General features: G+C 33.8%; 2 protein-coding genes and 1 long non-coding RNA gene across 3 annotated transcripts; 1 reads left to right on the top strand and 2 right to left on the bottom strand.

Annotated features, from left to right (window-relative positions):
- Positions 1-2,168: 2,168 nt before the first annotated feature.
- LOC141715136 (uncharacterized) lies at positions 2,169-2,573 on the bottom strand. The gene has a single exon (XM_074518617.1). It carries the CDS (start codon positions 2,571-2,573, stop codon positions 2,169-2,171), a length of 405 nt encoding a protein of 134 aa, XP_074374718.1.
- A 4,869-nt stretch (positions 2,574-7,442) lies between these two features.
- LOC141711113 (uncharacterized) lies at positions 7,443-9,318 on the top strand. The gene is made up of 3 exons (XR_012571222.1): positions 7,443-7,635; positions 8,870-8,999; positions 9,119-9,318. It is a non-coding gene; the product is annotated as an uncharacterized LOC141711113 (long non-coding RNA).
- A 1,148-nt stretch (positions 9,319-10,466) lies between these two features.
- On the bottom strand, positions 10,467-18,049 carry LOC141713524 (WD repeat-containing protein DWA2-like). Its single transcript, XM_074516985.1, has 14 exons — positions 17,860-18,049; positions 17,701-17,784; positions 17,372-17,504; positions 16,949-17,060; positions 15,780-15,879; positions 15,342-15,469; positions 15,111-15,180; positions 13,304-13,392; positions 13,005-13,050; positions 11,511-11,584; positions 11,361-11,434; positions 11,225-11,283; positions 10,791-10,852; positions 10,467-10,698 (listed from the first exon to the last, which is right to left on the bottom strand). Exons 1-13 carry the CDS (start codon positions 17,902-17,904, stop codon positions 10,811-10,813), a joined length of 1,056 nt encoding a protein of 351 aa, XP_074373086.1. The 5' UTR covers positions 17,905-18,049; the 3' UTR covers positions 10,467-10,698; positions 10,791-10,810.
- Between the last annotated feature and the right edge of the window lie 7,649 nt (positions 18,050-25,698).

Raw genomic sequence — 25,698 nt, 5'->3', positions numbered from 1 at the left:
AGGCATTAATTGGTTTGTATTGACATGATTAGCGAAAATTTAAATGCTTTTAGCAAAGTTCTTGTTTAATTTTTTTTCCTAAAAAAAAATTGGAAGAAAATATCTTGGCCGATAAATTTATAGTTTTATAAGGTTGCAAATATGTGTAACGTTTAGAGAATATTCCAAAATTTTGTACCAAAATTCGGTATAAACAACGTATAACGAATTATAATTTATCAACACATATTTATGGGCTCAACATTTTATAAAATTTACTTATTGAACTCGTTTCTAATAGGATTTGGGACAAATTTTAGGGGGTGTAAATGTGTAGTATTATATCTTCAAAGATGTAATTATGAAAAGATTTATTATGTAGCGTAAAAAAAGTAAAGTTGTAAGATACTTCTCCGTTATTATGAATGTAACGGACAGTAGGATATTACGGGGATGTATTACGGAAATCTAGAAGAATTAACATGGGAAAACAAGGAGTCAACTGTCAAGCACGTGAGATGATGTAAAGTTTGACGAGTCATTTACAAGAATTGGACTAATAAATGTAATTCGTTACTCTTAAGCAAGCCTGGCTATTCTTTAGACGAGTTCAATTTTTCTAAATTACTAATGTTATTTTTTAATTTCACAATTCTTTCTTTTTTCTAATCTATCAATATCTATATCAATATCTACACGTACTATTATAAGCCGAACACCGTCTATTTGGAACTTATTGGTTGGTTACTTGGTACACTTGTTTGCTGCAACAAATAACAACCCGTTAAATCTAAAGTCAGATAAATGGGAACCGTTCGATGCGATAATAAAATAATATTATATTAATATTTAAACTGTTCTCATAGATTCAGGGTCGAACCCCGTCCAGCTTATTATATTTAAACTTTAATATTTTTTATTTTAACAATTTCTACAGGTCAGGGCTCGAGTCCCGTGAACAATATATTATAATATATTATTTATTTCTAGTCAATTCTTAAATTATCACTAAAATTTTATTATTATAACTTATTATGTTTTTCAATTTATTTTCTAATTATTAAAAATTTATATCAAATTATAAATAATTTTAAAATAAAATATATTATTAAAAATCATTCAACTGTTAATTGCATCACACAAGTCATAAGCTAGTTAAATATAAACCATGTATCAACATTTGAACTCTTAGTTTTCGGTAAATAGGACAAGAGAACCCGAACCCGGCCACTAAATATTGATTATAATTGAAAAAAGTAACTGAGCATGTGAATACCGACAAAGATTAAAAGACTTTATAAAACTTTCATTCAATAAATTGGATTCTCAAGGATAACTTAAAATCTGGGTTGGATATTTTTGAAATCGTAATTAATAATTACCAGTATCTTTGAAATTCTGAAATTAAAACAAAGATTTCAAAATCAAGATCCTTTAATTTCCTAAATTAAATACTCATGAATATTTTCTAAATAAATTTACATGTATCGATGTATTTGAGCATTGTAGTCTTGTAGCTAACAAAGTAGGCTAGAACATAAAATGTTAAAGGCCACGAAATAGTTTTCAAAATAAATGCCAAATAACATGTTATTGTTTGATAAAATGTATAAACCTATATGTATTAATGATCAGGGGTGAGTATGGGCCGGTTCGACTCGGTTTCTAGGTAAAATCGGAACCGGAACCGGAACCCTATACCTCGTTTTTTAATAATTAAAAATCATAACCGCAACCAAACCTTCGGTTTCGGTTTCAAGAAGCCAGTTCGGTTTTCATTGGTCCGATTTCAGTTAAAACACTGGATAAAATAAAAATCAGAAAATATTGTAACTTAATTAAAGAAAACATACTTAATTAAAAATTAAAAAAATGTTTTAGCGTTCAAAGTTCACAGTACACAACTCAAATTCATGACATTACAAGTCCAGACCATAAATAAGAAACTAAAAATGGAAATTGTAAATTTCTAGTACAAATAGGTGACCACCACACACCAACAGCAACTGCAATCATGTTCATTGTTCAAACTGAGAGACCACTATCTAGGTCATGTACATTAAATCAGGCAAAACAACATTAGACAATTGCCCATAGAATCAAGAACTTTAATTCTTGCATAAAGAGACACAAAAATTAATATCAAAAATATTAACTAGGAAAAATAACCACTCTGAAAGTTGAGGAAGCTATACCAACAATTCTCTGAACTCTCCATGCTCCACAACCCTAAAAGGCTGATTATCATTAATACACATCAACACAAGCTTTTTCCTTAAAATCTCTTGATCAAATGTGTGAGTCTTAAGTGTTTGAACATTTTCATCCCTGGACAATTTCTCAAACTTCAATGTCTTCTGCAATTTGTCGAGATTGGTGCGTAATGGTGATTTATCACACACAGTTTTTAAATGGTTCATCATAGTAGATGTGCCATTTCGGTTTGTGTTACATCCAACAACCACATTACAAAACTTGCATTTAGCTTTTTCAAAATCTTGTGGACAGCCTTTCAGTTCTTCAAAATATTCCCAAGCTTTTGAACTTCTTATTGCATTTTTCCCCAGGCTTATCAGTCTTGTCATCACCTTCATCTTCTATGTCCACATGAATCTATAAATAAAATATTTTACTCGGTAAATAGAGAACATGCAGAGAACATAAATAGATTACCATTTCTAAGTCAAACATTCACAGTTCAAATAGGGAAACAAAGATATTACTTTTTTTTATAATAATAAACAAAATTTCATACCACTTCATTAACTTGTTGAGATGTTTTTTGGTTAGATGTTTGTTGAGGAATCTCATCAGACATCTTCAAGAATCTTCTTAATCGAAATTGAGCGGCGTGTAACTGATAAGAATCCTAAATACTAATTTGTAGGATTTGTAATTGAAATGTTAATTGTGGTACCCTACTCCTTACCCGGCTGACTGTAAGAATTAGTGTGGACTCTATTTTAGATTGTACCAGACTACCAGTCCAGCTGTGTAATAAAGCCCAAGTCTACAAAATACTAACCATAAGACCAAATTATAAAAGATTATATATATATATATATATTTAAAAAATTAAAAAATTATATAAATAATTATAAATAAATATTATTTATTTATTTATTTTAAATATTCGGTTTGATTCGGTTTTTTCGGTTCGGTTTGATGGTATAACCTGAACCAAACCCTTTCGATCGGTTTAGTTTTTTATTTTTCGGTTTCGGTTTCGGCTCGGTTTTATTCGGTTCGGTTTTTACCGTTTTTTTACCGATTTCTCTTAGTTTTCCTTGTAATTTGATTTTTTTGCTCAGCCCTATAAATGATTATATTATAAATGCCAAATATCACATATCGGTCGTTATGGGGGCCCCATCGAGGGTCCATTAGGTTATTTAAATATAAGCTTCAGTATTTACCTTTTTCTTCACACAATGATACAGTAACAAAACGATGCCTCATCGACAGTCGATAAACACCAATCCCTGCTACTTGCACGATTTACAGAATTAAACAAACTATAGGAAATACCATACACTATAACAATACCAATCATAGGGCAGAAAAAGAGATAGTTCTACAAGAAGCTAGTCCGAATGTGAAAAACAAAATTCAGTTATCACTTCGACATTCCTCATGACGAATCACAGAGGGAATACACATGTTCATAAGCAAATATTGTAACATAATTGTGGACTTGAAATGATTAAATAGATTGTGAAAGGAAATATCATTTCCAAATAAAAGGTTCGCTAAAAACAGAGAAGAGGCATGAGGCCTAAAATTACAAAGTCTTTTAAATAATAAAGAAAGCTAATTCCCATTCAACAAAGTGATATACTAAAACACTACTAGAAAATCGAACATCATCATCATTCTACAATTAAGAAAAATCCTATCCGACAAAGTTACACCAAATAAAATTCCACGACTTAATTAAAGGATTAAAGGCCAACAACGAACTTAGAGTAAAACAGGAAATGAAGTCACGATCATTTAAATGTGCAAAACCAAATTACAAGATAAAAAGATAAGTCAAAGTTTTAAGAGCCAGAAATAAAAAATTAATCAGAAATCTATTACATCAATAATGGGGCATACCCCACCTTCAAGAGCCCGCATCATTAGCTTGGTTTCCTGCCTGCGAAGCGGCGAAATCACGAATGTAATCCTCAAATTAATGTCCCTCAACATTAACGCCCACGCACGTCATCCGATGAATACATTGCCCATAGTCGTCCACCAAAGCAGTCGCGATATCTTCCACCCCTTGTTGCACCTCCAACTTCAACTTCTCATTTTCTTCGACAATCAACTTGTAAGACCCATAAACATCATCAAGTTGACGCTCCAGACCCTCACGCTTAGCCCTCTCGAAACTTGACCTCAAACTCTTCCACCCTACCAATAAACGACCTCTCAGCAGCCTCCTTCTCCTCAACTTACTTGGACAATGCAGAATTCTTGTTAGCCAATTCACCCGCACACCTTTCTACCTCAGCATAGCTCACATTAAGCTTCTTCCTCTCCTCCTTGAGGGGTGGCAATCTCCCAATTTTAATCGAGCCTCGCCGACAACATCGGCTTTAAACTCCTCCAAAATGTGCACAAAATCAGTAAGAAACTGACAAAAACAAAACAAAAAATATATATAAGTGATAAATATGATAACAAACACTCTATAAGTATATACGAAACACGATAGCAAACATATAAAATAAAAATTGTCTTACCCGGCCAGCTCGTCCTTTGCACCTGTCAACAATCTCGTTACGTCTCCTACCAGAATAAGCCACAGAGTCCCGAGGAAGATTAAAAATCTTAAATGCTCGCAGATAGACCGTAGACCCACCCGTCCAATGCTCTGTGGGTTGAATCTCAACCCGAACAACTTCCCGACGGACTTGAATTGGGGGTCGATAGTATTAGCCATCAATACGCGGTTCCCAATAAGTGTCAAGGTCTTGTTAACTCCACCAGCCGTTTCATCATCCCCGCCAACATCATCCTTGTCCGCCTCGCGACGATGTCGCTTACGAGGATTAACACCCGCAAGATCAACATTAGCAACCACCCTTCCCACATCTTCAACAATTTTCTCTCCATGTTCATCCAAAAGCTCGATAGACACCGAATGATTGGTCTTAGATGGTCCAGCCATCGCGACGTCGACAACGCCTACTGAGGCTCTTTGCACTCAGAGCATCGTAGCCTTGTCCATTTTACTGTGAACCTCGCTATGTAAAATCTTTTTTAAAGAAGCACCCGCCACTGACAAAAAAAGATAAACTTGTAAAAAAAACCTAAGGGGGGGATACAGAAGGAAAAAAAATAATAACACATAACATATACTCATTCACAACATTAGTCTTACGGTTATGATCCTCCAAGAATCTAAGGTTTTTTAACTGCAAATGAGTATAAATCGACCTCGAACCTTGAAACCTATCCAAATAGTCAGAATCATATTTTTCCAAGTTATTAAGACCGTCTTGCATCACTGATCTTTCGACACTGCCTCACAAACTCTAAATCAGGTCCACCAATATACAACCACTTAGGATGATAACCTGAGTCGGAAGACCTCACACTCACTATCTTCATCCTCTTGTGTCGAGTATTGAAATACACCTGACCCTCGGGGTACCAGACCCCATAAATAGAAAAAAAATAACTTCACTGATGGTATTCTATTCCTATCACAGCATAAAGCTATGAAACCACTTAATTGAGAAATAGAATTATGTGCCAACTGTCCAACCCAACAACCAATGGCCTCGTACCTGGCCAAGTGAAAAAGGTGCATAGGCAATCATACGCCGTAATGAAATAAAATCAGCGGAATGCTATGCACCCCGTACTCCCACATCATCCATACCCGATCACCGACAGACGAAATTTGATGACGGTACCCATTATTAAAATCAACATAATTATTTAGCTTATCCCATGGCGGCTCCTTGTTAACAAAGTGACGTATATAATTAAGACAAAACTTATCCAAGAATTCCCGTCGACCCTAACACAAGCTCTCCTCGACAATACGTGCCCTAAGTTCCAATGTGCGAGGACTCAAAGGCGGTGGTGGGGGCGCACCCTTCGGGACTCCAGAGAGGAACTCATCCTCGTTCATAAAATCAAATGAATTACATTGCTCTAAGTCAAAAATCTCTAACCCATTCAAATTCAAAGACGATTCTTGATCAACTTTTTCAAGAGGCCTCTTTTCAGGTTACGATTAGAAATCATTTGCACGGAAGAAGACGAACTTGCGACTGCCATGACAACTTAAACCAACCACACAGACTGATAAAACTATACTATTAAATCTAAAAGCCACTAACTTTAAAGGTTAAGTCAGGGAACAAGGGAACTTTCAAAGAAAATGGAAGAGGAAGAAGAATAGAAGAGAAGGAAATGGATCTCCAGTCGGGCGGCACCTCCTTTTGATATGCGGAAGAGAAAATGATCAGCCACAACCCCAATCAACAAGCGCAGAAAAACGAAAAAGAAAAAAATACAAGATATATACATGTTCCCCCGAACAAACACGCAAAAGAGAAATCAAACAAAACAACAAAACGTATTCTACTTTTATTTTTATTTTTATCTTTTATTCTATTTCTACACGAACTTTGCTTATATTTGTATTTTATTTTTCCTATCCAATTTTCAGAACCCAAAATACCCAAGACAAATTTAAAGATATTGCTCAAATATGGAGGGGGACAAATGTTAGATCATAGATAGAAGAGGTCCAATAAGACTTAATTGTAATAAATTAGAATATATTTAGAGATTAAGGCCCATTTGTAAGAAGGAAGTCCCACTGGGACCTCATATATAGAGCATTGGCTCATTTGTAAAGGTTGAAATTTTTAATAGAGAAAGAGCTTCTTATTTATTACTCGAATATTCCCTTAATTATTCCGATTCAAGTGCCGATTCACGGATTTGAAGCAGGCCGGATGTGATGACTAATGTTATGGTAACAGAAATGCTGCAAAGAACCTAGGTCACTTGCTTATTCCAAAGTGTTGTAAAGAAAATTAAAAGGGCCCTGCTTATTCTTTGATGAGAAATTATCAGCTAGCAGCAAGAGTACTGAAAAGTCACAGAATATCATTTTAGCTTTTGCAGATTAAAAGACACTTGATAGCTTCAGATGACATATGTACCTTCCAGAGGGGTTACCCAAATCAATACTATAATATAGTTAAGATACTTTTTTCCTAGAAACGTACCAGTCCTATTCATGTATTGTTCTACGTCCCATTTTTCTTGTATACTTTCGTATGGATTCATCATAGCAGTGTGCGGAATTTTAAATTAATTGTATATTTTGAAAAATATTAATGCCGTAAATGTCTTTTTCTTCAACTCTAATTATATAGTTATAAGTTATGTCCTTTAAGCTGCAATATCATCTACTTATTCTAATATTTTGCATTTTGTAATTACAGGAAGCACGCCACCTTCGGAACAAAAGTTTTGTGGACTTCACCTGTCAAATATTCTAAATATCATTCTATTGTTCATACTGCGAGTTGTTGATAGGAGATGCTCCTTCATACTGGGATCAGATTTATGAAGAAAGAGGCACTTCCACTCTTTGTGAAACTGATGAATAGGAGCTGCACTAATGGAATAGCGATTCCGGTAAGTTTCACTAACATAATTAGTAAGCTTCTCTATTTTAGTCAATGTCAATGCACGTGTAACTTGCAATCCTCTACTAGTTATAGATAACTTCTTTGACGAGAAGGTAAATTCTACTAACAATATAATGCGAGCATGCCATGCACTTTCATATGTTTCTTTTGAAAGATATGTGCCTATTGAAGAAGGAACCATCAAATGGCTTGTAGGTTTTACATTGTAAGTGGAATTGGTCTAATTTTCTTTTTCTCCTTATCTTTCTTGCAATTTATTAGATAGAGCATTATGTTTGTGTTTGTTATCATGTTCATGTTTATGTTTATGTTGTGCTTGCTGAGCAGGCTTAACTCTACACTCCACATTATTATGATATTCTCCGCTTTGAGCCGAGCCCTCACGGGTTTGTTTTTGGGCACCTCTCAAAAGGCCTCATACTAATTGGAGTTATCAGGCTGCTTATATTCTAGTAAACTGCCCATCCCACAAATGATGTGTGACAACTTCTAACAATCTCCACCTTCACACATCGGGCCCGACACCTGTCGGATCTGCCTCCTAATAGTGTGACCAGGCTCCCCCTAGACCCATATTGAAAGTCCATCCGGTTATCTGCTCTCCTAGGCACATATTGGTAGGCCCGTCTGCCTTTTCCTTGAGCCCATTCTGGGGCAAGCCCATCTACCTCTTCCTAGGTCACTTCTGGAGCCCATCTGAGATTGTTATGGACCGTTTATAACCTGAAGCTCTGATACCACTCAGTTTGCTAGAATATAAGCAGCCTGATAACTCCAATTAGTATGAGGCCTTTTGGGAGGTGCCCAAAAACAAACCCGTGAGGGCTCGGCCCAAATCGGACAATATCATACTAATATGGAGTTAGGTCTGCTCAGTAAGTCTAACAAGTGATATCAGAGCCAGGTTATAACGATCCATAATAATCTCAGATGGGCTCCAGAAGTGACCTAAAAAAGACAGATGCGCTTGCCCCATAATGGGCTCAAAGAAAAAGGCAGACGAGCCTTTCAATATGGGCTCAAGGAAAAAGGCATACCCTCTATTCTCATTCCCGATTCCCATGGTGCATCCAAATGCCTCCCAAATTCAGGCATGGCCAAATGAGGAACATTTATTGCTAAAGATTATGACATAAACTCATGATATGCTTGGAATTGTTGATCTCTTTACATTATTACTGATGACATGCCTGTTTCTGAACTATTTATTCTATTATCAGTTTAGCTAGAGATTCCAAGCTTCTGCAAAGCCTTGGCGAGCGGTGGTTATGTAGTAAATTTAAGATTTCTCAGAGAGAAGCTTGCCGGTTAATTTCAAACATAGCTGCTCGAATCGAATTATTCAAAAAGGTTTTTCTTTTTCAATTAATAGTAATTAGTGTATCAAATTGCAAGTTACTATTTTTTTTGTTGATGTATATTTATGGAATTTCATAAGTTGTCACTAATCTTGGAACTGAAACTAACAGGATATGGATAAAGTCTTATTGATAGATCCTATCTGCAGACTGCTGAAAGAGGATGGTTTTGATGTGATGGTGGAGGCAGCATTTTCATTTTTCTTTATCCTGTAGTATGATGGTGACTGTAAATGAGTTGAATTTATTTTTAAAAATAGTCAAAGTTTTAAGCGAAACATTGTAAAGATGTACTCCTGTCCTAATTTATTTACTCCCTTCTACTCCCTCCGTCCCTCCCAAATGTTTACATTTGGGTGGGGCGCGGAGTTTAAGAAAAATGATAAAGTAGTGGAGAAAAGTTGAAAAAATGAGTAAAATAGTGGGACCGATTAATATTATATATATAAAGTGGTTATAGTGGAGGAAAATAGTGGATGTAGTTAATTTAAAAATTATAAAAACTTTACTATTTTTGGAAAATTTTGATGGGGCATCCCAAAAAGGAAAGTGTAAACAAATGGGAGGGACAGAGGAGGGAGTATCTCATATCATATCTCATATCATGTGTCTTATTTTAACTATTTGGTACCCAATATTGAATACCAGGGATTCTAAGGTGCCAAAATCCTCTAATTATTTAGTGGGCGAATTTTTAAACTTTGAAAAAAGTGATGCTGACTAGAAAACCAACAATGGAGCTAGCAAGCTGGGATGAAAATGCACTCAAAAGACCTTATATAAAAAAGAGTTAACTTGTTGCTATAAAAGATTGCACTGACGGAAAGTGATCAAGATGACTCCTAGTATACAAGAAATGGGAGTTCACCGTAAAAAGGGGTTGGTGGCACATCATTTTCAGAAAATGGTGGATGCCATTGGAGTAGAAGTGAACAAATGGCCTCCTAATCTTTTTGAATGGTGTAATAATTTTGCACCAAAGCAAACATTATTAGGCATGGGTCATACAGATTCAGCAGGGTGCAGTCAACAATTCCCAACAGCCTGTAGTGTAAATGTACTGCAAAAACCGTTTTACTTTGTTAGAGCATCTACAACGGTTTCTTAATTTCTTAATTGGCTCTAAATATAATATAAACAATGCGACTCTCAACAAGACATAGATTTTTATTTCAACTCCAACAATACTCTTTAATTTGCCTCCTAAGTTATATTTTATTCATATTTCAAATTGAACATTACAAAGATTTTAATTGAAACACGTGCAATTGAATATTTTATCAATAAAAAGGAGTTGAGAGTTATCTCGTAGTTTTTTAAATAGACTAGAGAGAAGGCTCTTAAGTTTCTTGTGACCCACTAGGAGCTTGTTAGAGCTTGATATTTGGACATACTTTGCATATTTTGATTTAAAAGGTTGTTTGTTTGAAGAGTCTATTGGAGATGCTCTTGTACCAACTAAAAGAAATAGTTGTAGTTATAAATTGTACATCACAAGAGAACCCTAACACAAAAAAGCAGTCTATAGCTTCTCAAAGTAATCTAATGTTCATCACGTTTACAAAAGAGAATGAAAGACCCCCCTACAATAAACACAATGTGGTTCATACAACACATCCAAACCAGGAAATTCATACAGTGAGGGTGCGTTGCATCATATCAAGGTAGAATTCATAGTTTCAACCAATAACCTGAAAAACAGATGCAAAGGTAATTCAGATAAAAGAAAAAGGAACCGAATATACAAAGACTAAATAACAAAGGATTGGTAGTTTTCACTTACATCGGGTATACCACTTAAGTTCATTTTCTGGTGAGATAGGGCTTGATAGATTCCACAACCACCTGTTGTATATGGAAATTGAACATTAAAAAAACCCTTATACATTAACAAGCAGCACGATTAAAAAATGAAATTTGGCTTTTACTGGTTTGAATTTGGGTATAATATATAGTAACTGGATTTACAAATCAATCTTATCTTGTCTACTACAAATTTTACTACTGACTAAAGAAGCCCTATCAGGCAGGTACCACTGGTGGCTATTGAATCAACTATGACAGGCAATTGAATAACCCTTCCTGGATGTGGTTTCACAAACTCTAAACTGATTCATATCCTACATTTATTTAAACTGATTCATTTATCAATCAACATGAGATTATTTATTTCCATGTGTTGCTTTTCAAACTAATGTATGATCCTAGAGTACTAACCCTCCCATCATGAGACAAAGAAGCAAATAACGAAGGCTCTCGAAAACTCCAAGCCAGGCCTGCAGAAACATGTGCAATAGTCATAATAAACGAGTATTTATCCAAACAAAAAAAAGAGAGATTTTGTCTCAATTACCATACACACTGTCTTCATAGTCACTGTATGAATGTAGCAACGGATCGACCCTCTTCAAAGGTGACTCCGTAAAGCTGCAAAACCATAAAATGAAAATCAACACTTGGTTTGGAGACCTACATGCTTTAAGTCAAGATTATATATACGGACCTCTCAGACGATAAATCGTCGCTTCTAGGTGGAGAAGCAAACCACAAGTTCACAGTCGAATCTGTTCCAGCACTCTGCAAAGTTGTTTATTTCAGCAAAATTTAACTAACAATAGTACATATGGTCATTACACAAGTAATAACAGGGATTCATAGGATGAAAGAAAAGAAAAGGTAGAACACATTGTTGGAGTAAAGAAAGGGGGCTCATGAAATTTATAGAACAAATAAGTGAAAAACAAAAATAAATTTCTAAAAATCTACTTAGGATGCAAGATCTTGTGCTTAGCAAATAAGACATATATAAGTGTAATTCAAATTATTAATTAAATACAAAAGCTACTTATGTATCATGATCAAATTTTCCCAACCACCAAAGCTATAAAATTTTAACAACTGATAAAATGTATTTGGTTTGTTTCTAACTTTAGAATTATAAGTATTAAATTGTAAATCCAAAATACAATTTAACAAATATAAGTATACTATAAACTAGTTTTTAGCCCATGCAAGACATGCATGTCATGCTTTCTTACACCAGTGTCACATAATATGTGTTTACTTGAATGGTTATATGGAATTTATTATTTTTTCTAAAATGTGTGCATGTGTAAGATGCATAATTGTTACTCCATTTACTTTTGTTTTCATATATTCTTTTTTGTAATTAATAATATATACTCGTAGGAGAATTTGATTAACCATATAGGGTCATGTTCCACTACAGACCTCTTATATACAAACTCTACAAACTCTACAAACTTCGATAATTCACCAATAACACACGCTGCACTTAAAATAGTTGAGAATAGTTGCAAGATTTACCATATAATAGAGAAAATACATATATATAAATAATTCAATATTTACGATATGATAAATATTTATCAATGTAAAATGTTTATATAATAAATAAATTTACAATTAACATATGCATATCTAATTATAAATTGTTAATATGATATCATTAGAGGATATTGTAGTATTTGAAGTGAAATATAGTAGCTCATGAACCCTATGTATATGTGTAAAGCTTCCACGAGCTTATTTATTGGAAAAATAAAAGTATTTTGTTTTACAAAATAAATGTTAAATATTTTATTATTTGTTGAAATTACATAACATTCAAAATATCAATAGAATTTTATATGGAAACAGATGTATTGTAATAGTAATACAACTTTAATAAGATTCATTGTATAATATAGATTGTAACCATAATAGAGTTCTATCGCAATATATATTTGTAGATATATATTACATATGAATTGATATGCATTATACTGTATTATTATTTGAATTATAGCTTTGAAATCATATATAGTAATTTATTAGATACAATATATTATAAGATTGTGTGCATGCATATTTAGAGAGAGAGAGAGAGAGAGAGAGAGAGAGATGTCATTAGAATTTCAATTCTGAAAGCTGCCTTTAAAAACTCAAGTGTGTAATGTGTGTGCTTGCATAATTATGGAGGGAGCGCGAGAGAGACCGCAATAAGCCCATCATACTCGGGATTACATCTTACTGCCCATGTCCTGTCAAAAATAATAAGAAACCGATGGTGATTAACATTGAATATTTAGTATAGTAAGTAAACATAATAATGCTGAACCGATACTTCAGGGTAAGTGTTAACTGTTAACGCTATTATTTAATATCCTTCTGTCCTCAAAAGAGTACTCAATCTTTTCATTTCCTTTTAAAATTGTATTCTTTCCATTGGACAGGGAGCACAAATTTTTTATTTGTAGAACTGTATACGCATCATCTGCAATTTGAAATGCGTACCAGTGTGCATGTCCGGGAAGCTCTAAAACAGGAATCTTTGGCTTTCTAAGATCCCATATATGTATTCCAGATTCATCTTCAGCAGTTACCTGCCATATTTAACATATAATATATACTTGTCAAGTTTGATAACATAAAATGCTACACATTATGATCTTTGTTCTTCCGATCTCCACGTAGGGGGGGGGGTACTTGTACAAAAAACAAAGTCAAGCTAAAAATCACAGCATTATTAGTCAAAGTACTCTACCTCACGTTGAAATCAAATCAATTTAAATATTAATGTACTACATCTTCAATTTCAAGATACGGTACATGGAGGAAAGCAGATGAAAAGGAAAGAAAATAACTTAATTTGCATTCATATTGGTGCTCCTGAGTTTCATTTAAAGGAAAGTAAGTGAAAAGAAATGTCACTTTAATATGGTTTCCTTTCAAAACTTCCGCTCCAAAAAAAATGTTGATATTACAAAATATATGCCTTATTACTTATATCTTTTTAAATAAAAGCACACATTTCTAATTAACAACTAATTATATACTCTCTTTCCAACTCGGGAGCACATAGAAATTAGAATGAAAGTAATTTCACTCTATAATTTTATGCCTCAAGAGCAAGTAACTGAAATTTGTTACGCTACATTTCATTTACTCCATCTTGCATTCCTTTGCTTACCGCCCTTTGAAAAACTCAGGTTCAAACTCAGGATCAGGGCGTAAAAATTTCATATTTGTCAGCCTTCTTAATAAACATCACTGTCGCTGTCAAAGAATTATATATTTTTTAATATAATGCTGGAAATATTTAAGTAATAAAGTACAAATAAGTTCGAACTAGTAAGTGTCAACATATTATTAAGGAGACATGCCAGACAGTGTAAGTGCGGGAACTACTTTTTCAGAAAATTCAGGAAAAGGGGTACAAAAGTCTGCATCTATTCTAAACTACAAATGTTTACTCGATCTACACACAGAATAATAATTTCATACTATTTGCCATGGCAGGTAAGCACATCAATATATTTATTAGATAAAGTAAACAACAATTAGAGGGAATGATGAGCCCGTTTGGGTTAACTTGAAATATGTTTTTTAGAACCTAAAGTACAACTTAATCTCTTCAAGTCAAAAATGATATTTTAACTTTTAGTGGGATGTATCTGTTTGGCTAATTTAACAAAGTGAATTTATTTGACAATTGTAACTAAAAATATAGAATGTATATTATTTAAACTTCAATAAAAAGTATGAAATACAAATACATACAAAAAATAAAATAAGAGTTAAAAGATGATTCAAATTTATAAAATTTAATGGGAGAAAAAAAACTGAAAAAAAATACCTCGGAGGTACTTAAATATTTTGAACTAAAAGTAGCTTTAAGCTCAAAAATTTAAGTGTATACAAACATTTCAAATGCCAACTTAAAGCGGATTGGGGTAGCTTTAAGCTACCCCAAACATGCTCGACATATCTAGTTGAAAGCTACCCTAAACATGCTCGACATATCTAGTTGATTGCCAATATATAACAGCAAAAACGAAAACCATATTTGTTTTGGAGTTTTAGAGCCTTGGAGATCTTTTCTCCAAGGTCTAGACATTATAAAACTCGTTTATAATGGTCGCCAATTTCAACGTACAAGTTTATCATTCAGGTAAGTAGTATTATAAGAACCCATTTTATACTGATTACTGAACTAGTAGAGTGGACACGTCTAAGTTGTCTTATTAATGTTTGAAGTGATGCGAAATTCTCAAAATTAAAAACAGGTATTTAGCTTTATTTTATCAAAGCAGATACTCACTAGCATATGCTTCTTATTGCTGTCATAGTCTAGACTACGGAAATGCCCATGTTCAATAGAATTCGTTTTCCTGTAAACCAGACAAACATGAGAAATTAGTATCCAACTGTACATGGTCAACTAAATATAGAAAACCCCAAAAAAATTTCAAATCAAGGTAATGTTTATCCCTTTAATCAGGCAAGTACGATATACACAAGTGACAACTGTATTCAGTGAAAAGGAACCTACTTCATTGTTCGGAGATCCCAAAACTGTATTGACGATTCGCATGTTGATGCAACCACATTTACATCATGTGGATCCCATGCTCCACCAGATAAGTTATGTAGTATTCCAGATGATTCTTGGGACAAAACCTGGATTTTGCAGTAAGACCTGAATAAGGGTAAGCGCAATATTCGAGTGAAGTGCCTATCACTTGAATATCTCATTTGATGTAAATAACCAGTAAATGCATCAAATAACAAGACATTGATCATGCCTAGTAGGTGAACTGAGAAATGATGCATATGTATCGAATCAAAATCAAGACCAAACTGTGCAACATGAGCACACAAGTGCATGATTAAGTAATAACACAGCAAATACTGACAAGCTGGGAAAAATAAAATGTACAAGGATGAATTGTGTGTACCAGCTGCAGTTTACATACACACTAACCAATACCTGTGCGGTCTTCCTTGAAGTATCCAAACTCCAAAGATAGAGATTCTGCTCATCTATACTGACCAACTTGTCATGTTTCCCAGACGGCCACCATAGTATGCTGTCATGTAGGTCCAACAGGTCAGAAAACATGCAAGAAACAAAAATCTGTTTAAATTTTTTTTACTAATTATGAATGAGTAGTTAATAAAAGTTTCTGAGATGAACGTATTGTGATTGAAGTGCCCTGTAAGTATCATTAAGTAAGATGCACAGCTCTAAGCAAGCAAAAACTACATTTAAATACTAATGGTAACTATCATAATGAAAAAATACCCCCTCCATCCCACTCATTTTGTCCACATCTCTTATTTTGTTTGTCCGAAAACTATTGTCCACATTCAGCTAATATGGAAAATCGACAGTTGATTATGTTAATTTAAATGAAAAGCAATACAATTCTCTGGTAACTATCGATTTATTTTATTTGATGTTTAAAAGGTGGATTTCTGATTGTGGACAAAACGAGTGGGATGGAGTAAGTAACAATTTTTCTCTGTAGTTATGCTAACATTATAATTAGCAAGCAAAGAAGTTATCCTGAAAAGTGAAAACTTCTTTCAATGATCTAATGAGACTAATCCCCAATTGATTCTACTTTTCCCTGTGAAGTAATTTGTCATCATTTGACGTGCGTGGCGATGACTAGGAAGTGGAAGCAACGGTGTTACTTTTTGTCGGTTTCCTTTTATGAGGCACAATAAGGTGTTTCTCTACTTTGGCGGTTCAGTAATTGTGGTTATTTTTGAGTCCCAACAGTCTAGGCAGGTAAGAACCCTAAATTTTCAAGATTGGTTTTTTCATTGTTATCCCTCATTCTAACTGTTATATTCCCTTCCTCGCTCCAACTTTTGGTGATATAGCACTTCCATAGAAATGTAAATTTCCAAGTCAAAAGGACACAGAGAGCATCCCCCTATGTAGAGACATTGCACTCGATACATTGAAAAGTTACAAAGAAGAAAATTGACCACCCTTTTCTTTGGCGTTAGGTTCTTCGCCATTAGCAGAATTCATATACTTCTTTAAATGCTAATTATATTCTATACAATCTCAAATGCACTTGAGAACAGAAAAATAATGAGCAGTGCAACTAAAATGAGCCCAGAAGAAATGAACTTATGAATCACCACTTTGGCTTTGACTTGTGTGCATCTAATGAAGCAATTTTTTCCAACTGAGGAGAATTTAGTTCGCCATAAAGTTCGGGAATTTGCCAGATTGCTGCTCCGTGTGACTCACCTTCAATAACAATACATTTAAAATATACATCATTCCAAATCTAACCTTTTTGATAAACCTTGGTAATGATATTCAATTAATTTTAATCGTAAACAGTCAAGTGATTAAGGTTAAACTTAATACATCATGCAACTTCTTAATACGAAGTAATCTTATGACACGTGTTTAGTAACCATGGTTCAGTCCAATTAGCAGACAGATAGTAGAATTTACGATAAAAATTAAGCTAATTACTACATTTTACCAGCTAAAACCATTACAATTAATATTTATAAAAATAGCATACAAAAACAAAGTGATAAGGAAATTACCAGAAGAGAACACGGTGGAAAAGATACGCTGATCGAAAGGACATGATGCGAGATCCCAAATCTCGTTAGGATGCGAAAACAAACCCTCGCAAACAAGTTCCGTTCCACTCGACGAGAGCCTAATCAAATGTACCTGTACGAAATGCAGATCACATTAACTGAAACTGAGACTGAATTAGGTCAGCAGATTAGAGAGAGAGCGATAGGGAGAGAGAGGGAGTGAGAGAGAGGGAGAGAGGGAGAGAGGGAGAGATTAGAATTAGAGGGAGAGAGGGGGAGAGAGAGAGGGAGAGGGGGAGAGAGAGAGAGAGAGAGAGAGAGAGAGAGACCTCATTTTCTTCTTTGAGAGAGAGAGTGCCAGTAAGGAAGCTTGTATGATCCGTATCTGCTTTCACATCCGCAATGCATCTCGCCTGAGAAGAATAAAACAGAAAATTAGAGTTAAATTACTGTGTGTGTTGTGTGTGAGTGTTTGTTTGATTGTTCACCTGGTACTTGAGACCATAGCCGATGCCAGATGATCCGCCTTGCATCCTTTTGGCTACACCTAATCAAATACCGATACTGATGGAGCTAATTATGTATCACTACTAGTCCAATTCTGGCGTGGAGTTCAGATCTGTGTAAGGCCTTGTTTGTTTGGTTATCGTTGCATAACGAGCTGCCAGAAAATCAAAATCAGGAGGTGTTGTTTGATTGGGCCTAAACCCAACTAAAGTAACATTCTCGTTACCATAGTCCAATATACTAATTCAATTTCCTAAATTACGAAATTAAGAGGTATATTGAATTAGGATTTTAATGTATTATATATAATCCATTGATTTTAATGTATTATATCAGATTTTATTTTTACGCGGATTCTAGATAAAATGTCGTAAAGTTGATGAAGAGTCTTTAGGATTTAAATACAATCCTTCAAAATCTCATGAATTACGATGGGATTTCAAAAATCATAAAATATATTAAACAATACCACAAAATCCATCATAAACATTTTATGAAGTTCAAAACAATCCGTCAGTGAATACCATCAAATTTTAATGGATTTTAAATAATCCCAGTTGAATACATTCGAATTTTTAAGCATAATTTAAAATCTCGATTGAATACCACCAGATTTTGTAGCACTATTTAAAATCCTAGTTGAATACCATAAAATTCTGATACATTTTTTAAAATCCCAGTTGAATACACCTGAATTTCGTGAATGAAAAAAAAATCCTATAGAATCCTAGTTCAATACACTATTCCAATAATTTGTTTTTAATAACTTCTTAAATTATTAAGACCATCATTCATTACTGATTTTTAAATTAAACTCGCTTAGAACTCCTGCAAAGCACAGATTTTTTTTAACATTATTATATTATTCCTTTTTATTTTTAATTTGGATAGAAATTTTTAATATATGTAATTTATTCATTCAAAAGTTTTATATGATAGACACTGGTAATTATATCCTTATATATAATAATCATACTGGACTTTTATTCAAATTTTATTGCCATGTACTATCAAAAAAATCCCAACCATTGATATGATATTTTCAAAATTATAAAATCAAGATTAAATATAATTATAAACCGTATTATTAAAAAGAGTCTGAATGAGTGTTAAAAAAGAAAAAATTAAAAATTATATATTATATATCTAATAGGAGAACAAGTGGATAAAATTAGTGAGATTTTTTATTCTGAGTGAAATGACTAATTTATCCATGTACTTAATATTTATATAAAAAAAATATTGTTTAAGGGAATTGAACCCGAGCCTTGACATTCACATGTACATCTTTTTACCACTACATCATATTGTTACTTAGGGTTTTTATCATACACATAATATGTTAGTGTCGTAAATAACGACAATTTATTTAACTTTAAACATAATTACTAAAATATTTGTAGAGTTAGTTTTAGACAATTGAATTTGAGATACAAAATTAAGTATGATACATAAACGGATTATTATCTTATTTATTAAACAACTTTTAGTTTGAGAAGTATGTCACGTACATTTTTAATTTATGTTGTTAGGAATATGTTGTGTACTTGATGATAAGTTAAACAAAACATCTTAGTAAATTTAACTTAGTGATTTTGTAGTTATCAACCGGATGATCACTTTAACATCCGTTGAAAGGGTAGCTTATGTAATAACAAGATTAGTAGCACATGTTTGCATACTGTAATGCCTTAGAGAACTAGATGTTGTAGAATGTTTTAAGTCATGTTAACTACTAGATTGATATGCAAGATAGGTTGGCTAACTGTGAATATTAGATGCCTTGTAATCTTATATAAGTGAAATAGAGTTAACTGTTATGAAGATGCTCTCAACGGATTTCCCACAAGGTTTCAACGGATGATCAACTAGAGCTTCAACGGATGTTCAATCATGCTCTCAACGGATGATCCAACAAAGTCCCAACGGATGATCCCACAGAATTTCAACGGAATATGAAATTCAAAAGCAGTTGATAGTGACTTGACAATCACATGCGTTGATTGTATGCAAATGGAATGTGTCATCCTATTTGCAGGTTTTAAAGAACAAAGAAGCATTTCCATTTTCGTGCTAAACTGAAGATACTCAAAGATGTTGGATATAGAAATGAAGAAGCATAAAATTAGACTAAGAAACATTTTTGTCTAATTTATTTGTCTTTTTATCATGTAACTTGGTGATATATAAATCAAGTGTAGCAAGTAGAACTATATCCAAGTAAGTAAGCAATTTCCAGAGAAATAAATAAGGCAATATCTGTAAATAATTTCTCTGTTATTTGTAAGTTCAACTTGTAAGCAGCTGTGTGCAATTCTTGCATCAGAGAGTTCTCAAATTTATATATATCTATGGTGGAAAAGTTCAATCCACCCTAAAGTTTTTAAATACTTGTATTTGATTACTTTACGTTTAATTTCTTCAATACTTTCATTCTGCACCTTAGCTCAATTAATCACAATTATATATTCAAGGTAGAACAGTTCTTAAAATTCAAAAAAAAACCAGAATTACATTAAACCCCCCTGTAATTATTTGTTAGATTGTTTGGGAATAACAATTGGTATCAGAGCAAGCTCTTGAAGAACAAAGAGTTTAAATATCACAGTAACTAACAAGATGAGCAAAAAAGATGTTGGAGTAAAGATTATATTTCTGGACAAAGACAATTATCACCACTGGAAGGTGATAATGCACCTGCATCTCCTCTCTCAAGATGAAGAATATGTGGACTGCATTGAGAAAAGTCCTCATGTCCCTATGAGAGCTATTACAGGAAATGAGTCATCTATCCCAAAGCCTATATCAGAATGGTCTGATCCAGATATTGAACAAGTTCATAAGGATAAGAAGGCCATGAGTATTTTGTTTAATGGTGTTAATGGTGACATGTTTGACAACATCATAAACTGTAAAACTGCTAAAGAGGTATGGGATACAATTTAAGTTATATGTGATGGAACTGAGCAAGTAAGGGAAAATAAAATGCAGTTCTTGATTCAACAATTTGAGCATTTTCATAGTAAAGAAAATAAGTCACTCACAAACATTTTTAGTAGATTTCAAAAGGTGCTGAATGCTCTAAAGTTGTATGAAGAGTCTATTAGACAAAGGACTCAAACCTCAAATTTCTTAGATCTCTATCAAATGAATGGAAGCCTATGACAGTCTCACTAAGAAACTCTCAAGTTTACAAGGAATTTACATTGGATAGACTATACGGGATTCTAAAGACCTATGAGTTTGAAATAGAGCAAGATGTGAAGCTGGACAAAGGAAGAAAGAAAGGAGGATCAATTGGATTGGTTGCTGAGCAAGATAAAGAGAAGGAGATAAAGGTTGAAGCTGTGGTCTTTGCACCAAATCCTAAAGTTTGTGAAGGCAAGGGAAAAGGCTAGTAGCTGAACATGAAGACTATATTAGTCAAGATGATATGGATGACATAGACGAGCATCTGACTTTTCTATCCAGGAGGTTTTCCAAGTTCAAATTCAATAAGAATTGTGGAGCATCCAAGCCAAACAGAAACATGGTTGACAAGTCAAAATTTAAATGTTTCAAGTGTGGCTTGAGTGGTCATTTTGCAAATGAATGCAGAAATCCTGATTCCGATAGAAAGAAGTTTGAGCCTTTGGATTACAAAATGAAATACTTTGAGTTGCTCAAACAGAAGGAAAAGGGCTTTTCTAACTCAGGAAAATGACTGGGATGAGAAGAGGATGATGATACAAGCTATGTCAATCACTTATGGCCAAATCAGATGAAACAAAAGTCAGTTCATCCAGTAATCAGGTAATCACCACTAATCTAGCATATTTATCTAAAGCTGAGTGTAATGATGCCATAAATGACATGTCTACTGAATTATATCATCTGCGTGTTACACTCAAATCACTTACTAAAGAAAAGACTAAAATTAAAGAGAACGACCTGTTTTTAAGTGAAAGAAATAATATGTTAGAAACTCAGTTTGTTGAGTTTGAAAAACTGAAGATGGAGTGAAAGATTGCCAAAGATGAACTGACTGAATCCTTAAAGAAAGAGGATATTTTAAGAAAGCAACTTGAACGAGAATATGAAGTAATTAAGGCATGGAAATCATCTAGAGATGTCCATGATCAAATTACTAAAGTTCAAGGTATAGAATCATTCTGTGATGAAGCCTGGAAAAAGAGCAAGGAGAAACTGAATCCCAATTTGGAAGAAGGACTTTCAAAGGATGTGGATTCAACGGATGATGAATGTTATCCGTCGAATGATCAAAAGAATTATTTATCAAAAGACAAGGAATCACATCCGTTGAGTGAAAGAAAACCAGTTAGCAAATCCCAGCTAGCTAAATTAAATGAGAAATATGGATCAGTTTCCAAGAATTTTGTTCCAGGAGAAACAAGTCAAGTGAAAAAGAACAAGAGAGTCAATGTAGGGCATCTGTCAATCAAGTAATTGAATGATAGATTAGAGAAAATAGAAGTTAAAGCAGAATCAAAAAGGAAAACAATAGGAGTGGGAAAGTAGGAATTAACAAACATAACAACTGCACACCTGATAAATATGCACCTAGAAAAATCTGTATGAAATGTGGTAGTGTTAATCATTTGTCTGTTAATTGCAAACTTGCTATGCCCGAACCCATGTATGCACCTTCTTCATTTCCTAACACGCCTACAATGTCTGTGAATGTTAGGCCTGCACATAATTTGAATGCACAATTTGCTAATATGCCATTTGCACAAAATCCTTACTATGTTGCATTCAGTATGCCACAAATGCCATTTAGCATGTCTTACTGGAATAACATGTTTGCACATAATATGTCTTTCCATGTTAACCAACCTGTACATGATAATTCTGTAATGATGAATGGTTTTAAAAGATCTACTCAATTAAATAAGAATGAATCTCAGATACCTAAGTCAAATGAGGACAAGCCTAAGAAACCTAAGAAAAAGGCTAAAAAAACAGAACCCAAGGAAACTTTGGGTACCAAAATCAAATTGATTTGATTTTGTTGTGTGCAGGGAAACAGAAAGAATCTTTGGTATTTGGATAGGGGTGCTCAAGGCACATGACTGGAGATTCTACCATGCTCACTGAGTTCAAGGAAAGAGTTGACAAAAGTATTACTTTTGGAGATGACAACAAGGGTTATATTGTGGGATATGGCTTAATATCAAAGGACAATGTCATCATTGAGGAAGTTGCCCTAGTAGATGAACTCAAGCATAATCTGTTGAGTATCAGGCAACTTTGTGACAAGGGCAACTCAGTAACATTCAATTCTGAAGCATGTGTTATGACCAACAAGAAAAGCAACAAAGTGGTTCTCACTGGTGTGAGAAAAGAAAATGTGTATCTAGCTGACTTCAACTCATTAAATGCAGAATCTGTCACTTGTCTCTTTAGAAAGGCAAGTCAAGATGAAAGTTGGCTATGGCACAAGAAGTGTCCCATCTTAACTTCAAGACTATGAATGAAATAGTCAGGAAAGATTTGGTAAGAGGTATTCCACAAGTGGAATTCTCAAAGGATGGATTGTGTGATGTCTGTCAAAAAGGAAAGCAGATCAAGGCATCATTTAAAAAGAAGCTTGATTCAACAATTGAAGAACCTTTACAACTACTGCACATGGATTTATTTGGACTAATCAATGTGTTGTCCATATCAAAGAAAAGATACTTCTTAGTAATTGTGGATGATTTCTCAAAGTTCTCTTAAACATATTTTCTCAAATCCAAAGATGAAGCTAGTGAAATCATCATCAATCACATAAGGCAAGTCAACAATCATCCTGATTTCAAAGTTAGAAGAATCAGGAGTGACAATGGAACTGAGTTCAAGAATTCTGTGATGAGATTATTTTGTGAAAAAAATGGGATCATGCATGAATTCTCAACAGCAAGAACTCCACAACAAAATGGAGCGGTAAAAAGAAAGAATAGATCTTTTATTGAAGCTGCAAGAACAATGCTAGAAGAATCAAAGTTACCAACATACTTTTAGGCAGAAGCTATAAATACTGCATGCTTCACTCAGAATATTTCTTTGGTTAATCAAGCAAAATGCATGACACCCTACCAATTGTTCAAGAATAGGATACCAACATTAAATTTTCTTCATGTATTTGGCTGTAAATGTTATATCTTAAGAAATCAAACCGATCAGAATGGAAAGTTTGATACCAAAGCAGATGAAGGCATTTTTGTTGGATATGCAGTTGGAAAAGCATATAAAGTCTACAATCTTAGAACCAAGATTGTTATGGAATCTGTACATGTTGTGTTTGATGATAAGAAGATTGAAGGACTGCAAGATGAAGATTTTCATGAAAGCCTCAAATTTGACAATGTTGAGATGATTTGTGATGATAGTGATGATGAAAGTGATCAAGAAACAACATGTAAAGATAATGCAGAAAAATTTACAATAAATGAAGCACATAATTCAATGTCCGTCGAAAGACCAAGTGCATCATCCGTTGAAAGATAATCTGCATCATCCATCGAAAGGCAAAGATCAACATTCGTTGAGACATCAATATGAGTTGAAAGCCAATACAGATCACAATCAGAAAGAACTCCAACTTCAAGTCAAAGATCCATAAACTCAGGGGGAGTTTCTTCTAATCAAAACCCAGTCACTCATCAAGACAACTATGAGGCCTCTTCATCTAAAGCTAATCTACCATAATAGAGAAAATAGACTAGAGATCACCCCTTTGAATTAATAATTGGTAATGCATCTTCAAGAGTGCAAACTAGGAAAACAACTCAAGAAGAATGTCTATATAGCAGGTTTCTATCTCAGGAAGACCCTAAAAAGGTAGAAGAAGCTCTCTTGGATCCTGATTGGGTTTTAGCTATGCAGAATGAGCTAAACCAATTTGAAAGGAATAAAGTGTGGAAGCTGGTACCCAAGCCTAAAGGGAAGAATTCTATTGACACCAAGTGGGTATTCAGAAACAAGATGGATGAAAATGGCATAGTAGTCAGGAACAAAGCTAGATTGGTTGTTAAGGGCTACTGTCAACAAGAAGGAATAGATTTTGATGAGACCTTTGCTCCTGTTGCAAGACTTGAAGCCATCAAAATTTTTCTAGCCTATGTAGCCCATGCCAATTTCAAAGTCTATCAAATGGATTTTAAAAGTGATTTTTTGAATGGAGATTTGGAGGAGGAAGTTTATGTCAGTCAGCCTCCTTGTTTTGAAGACCCTAATTTTTCAGATTATGTCTCCTATCTTTTGAAAGCACTTTATGGATTGAAGCAAGCACCTAGATCCTGGTATGACACTTTGTCAAAGTTTCTCTTAGAAAATCAATTCACAAGAGGTACTGTTGATTAAAATTTATTCTTTAGAAATGTTAATGGCTCTAGTATACTTGTTTAAATTTATGTAGATGATATTATATTTGGCTTTACATATGAAAAACTTTGCAAAAAGTTTGTCAAACGGATGCAAAGTAAATATGAAATGAGCATGATGGGAGAACTAACTTACTTTCTTGGTCTACAAGTTAAACAAGTTAGTGATGGAATATTCACTAGTCAAACCAAATACATTTATGATCTGTTAAAAAAGTTTGACTTAATGGATTACATATCTGTAAAAAGTCTCATGGCCACTACAACTAAACTAGAAGTAAACACTACTGAAAAGTCTGTGGATATTTCAAGCTATAGAGGCATGGTTGGCTCACTTTTATATTTAGCGGCTAGTAGGCCAAATATAATATTTGCTACTTGTCTTTGTGCTAGATACCAGGCTAATCCTAGGGAATCTCATTTAGTAGCTATTAAGAGAATTTTCATATATCTTAA

This window comes from Apium graveolens, chromosome 3 (assembly GCF_009905375.1).
Source record: "Apium graveolens cultivar Ventura chromosome 3, ASM990537v1, whole genome shotgun sequence".
Classification (NCBI taxonomy): domain Eukaryota; kingdom Viridiplantae; phylum Streptophyta; class Magnoliopsida; order Apiales; family Apiaceae; genus Apium; species Apium graveolens.
This window is presented reverse-complemented; position numbering and strand designations above follow the sequence as displayed.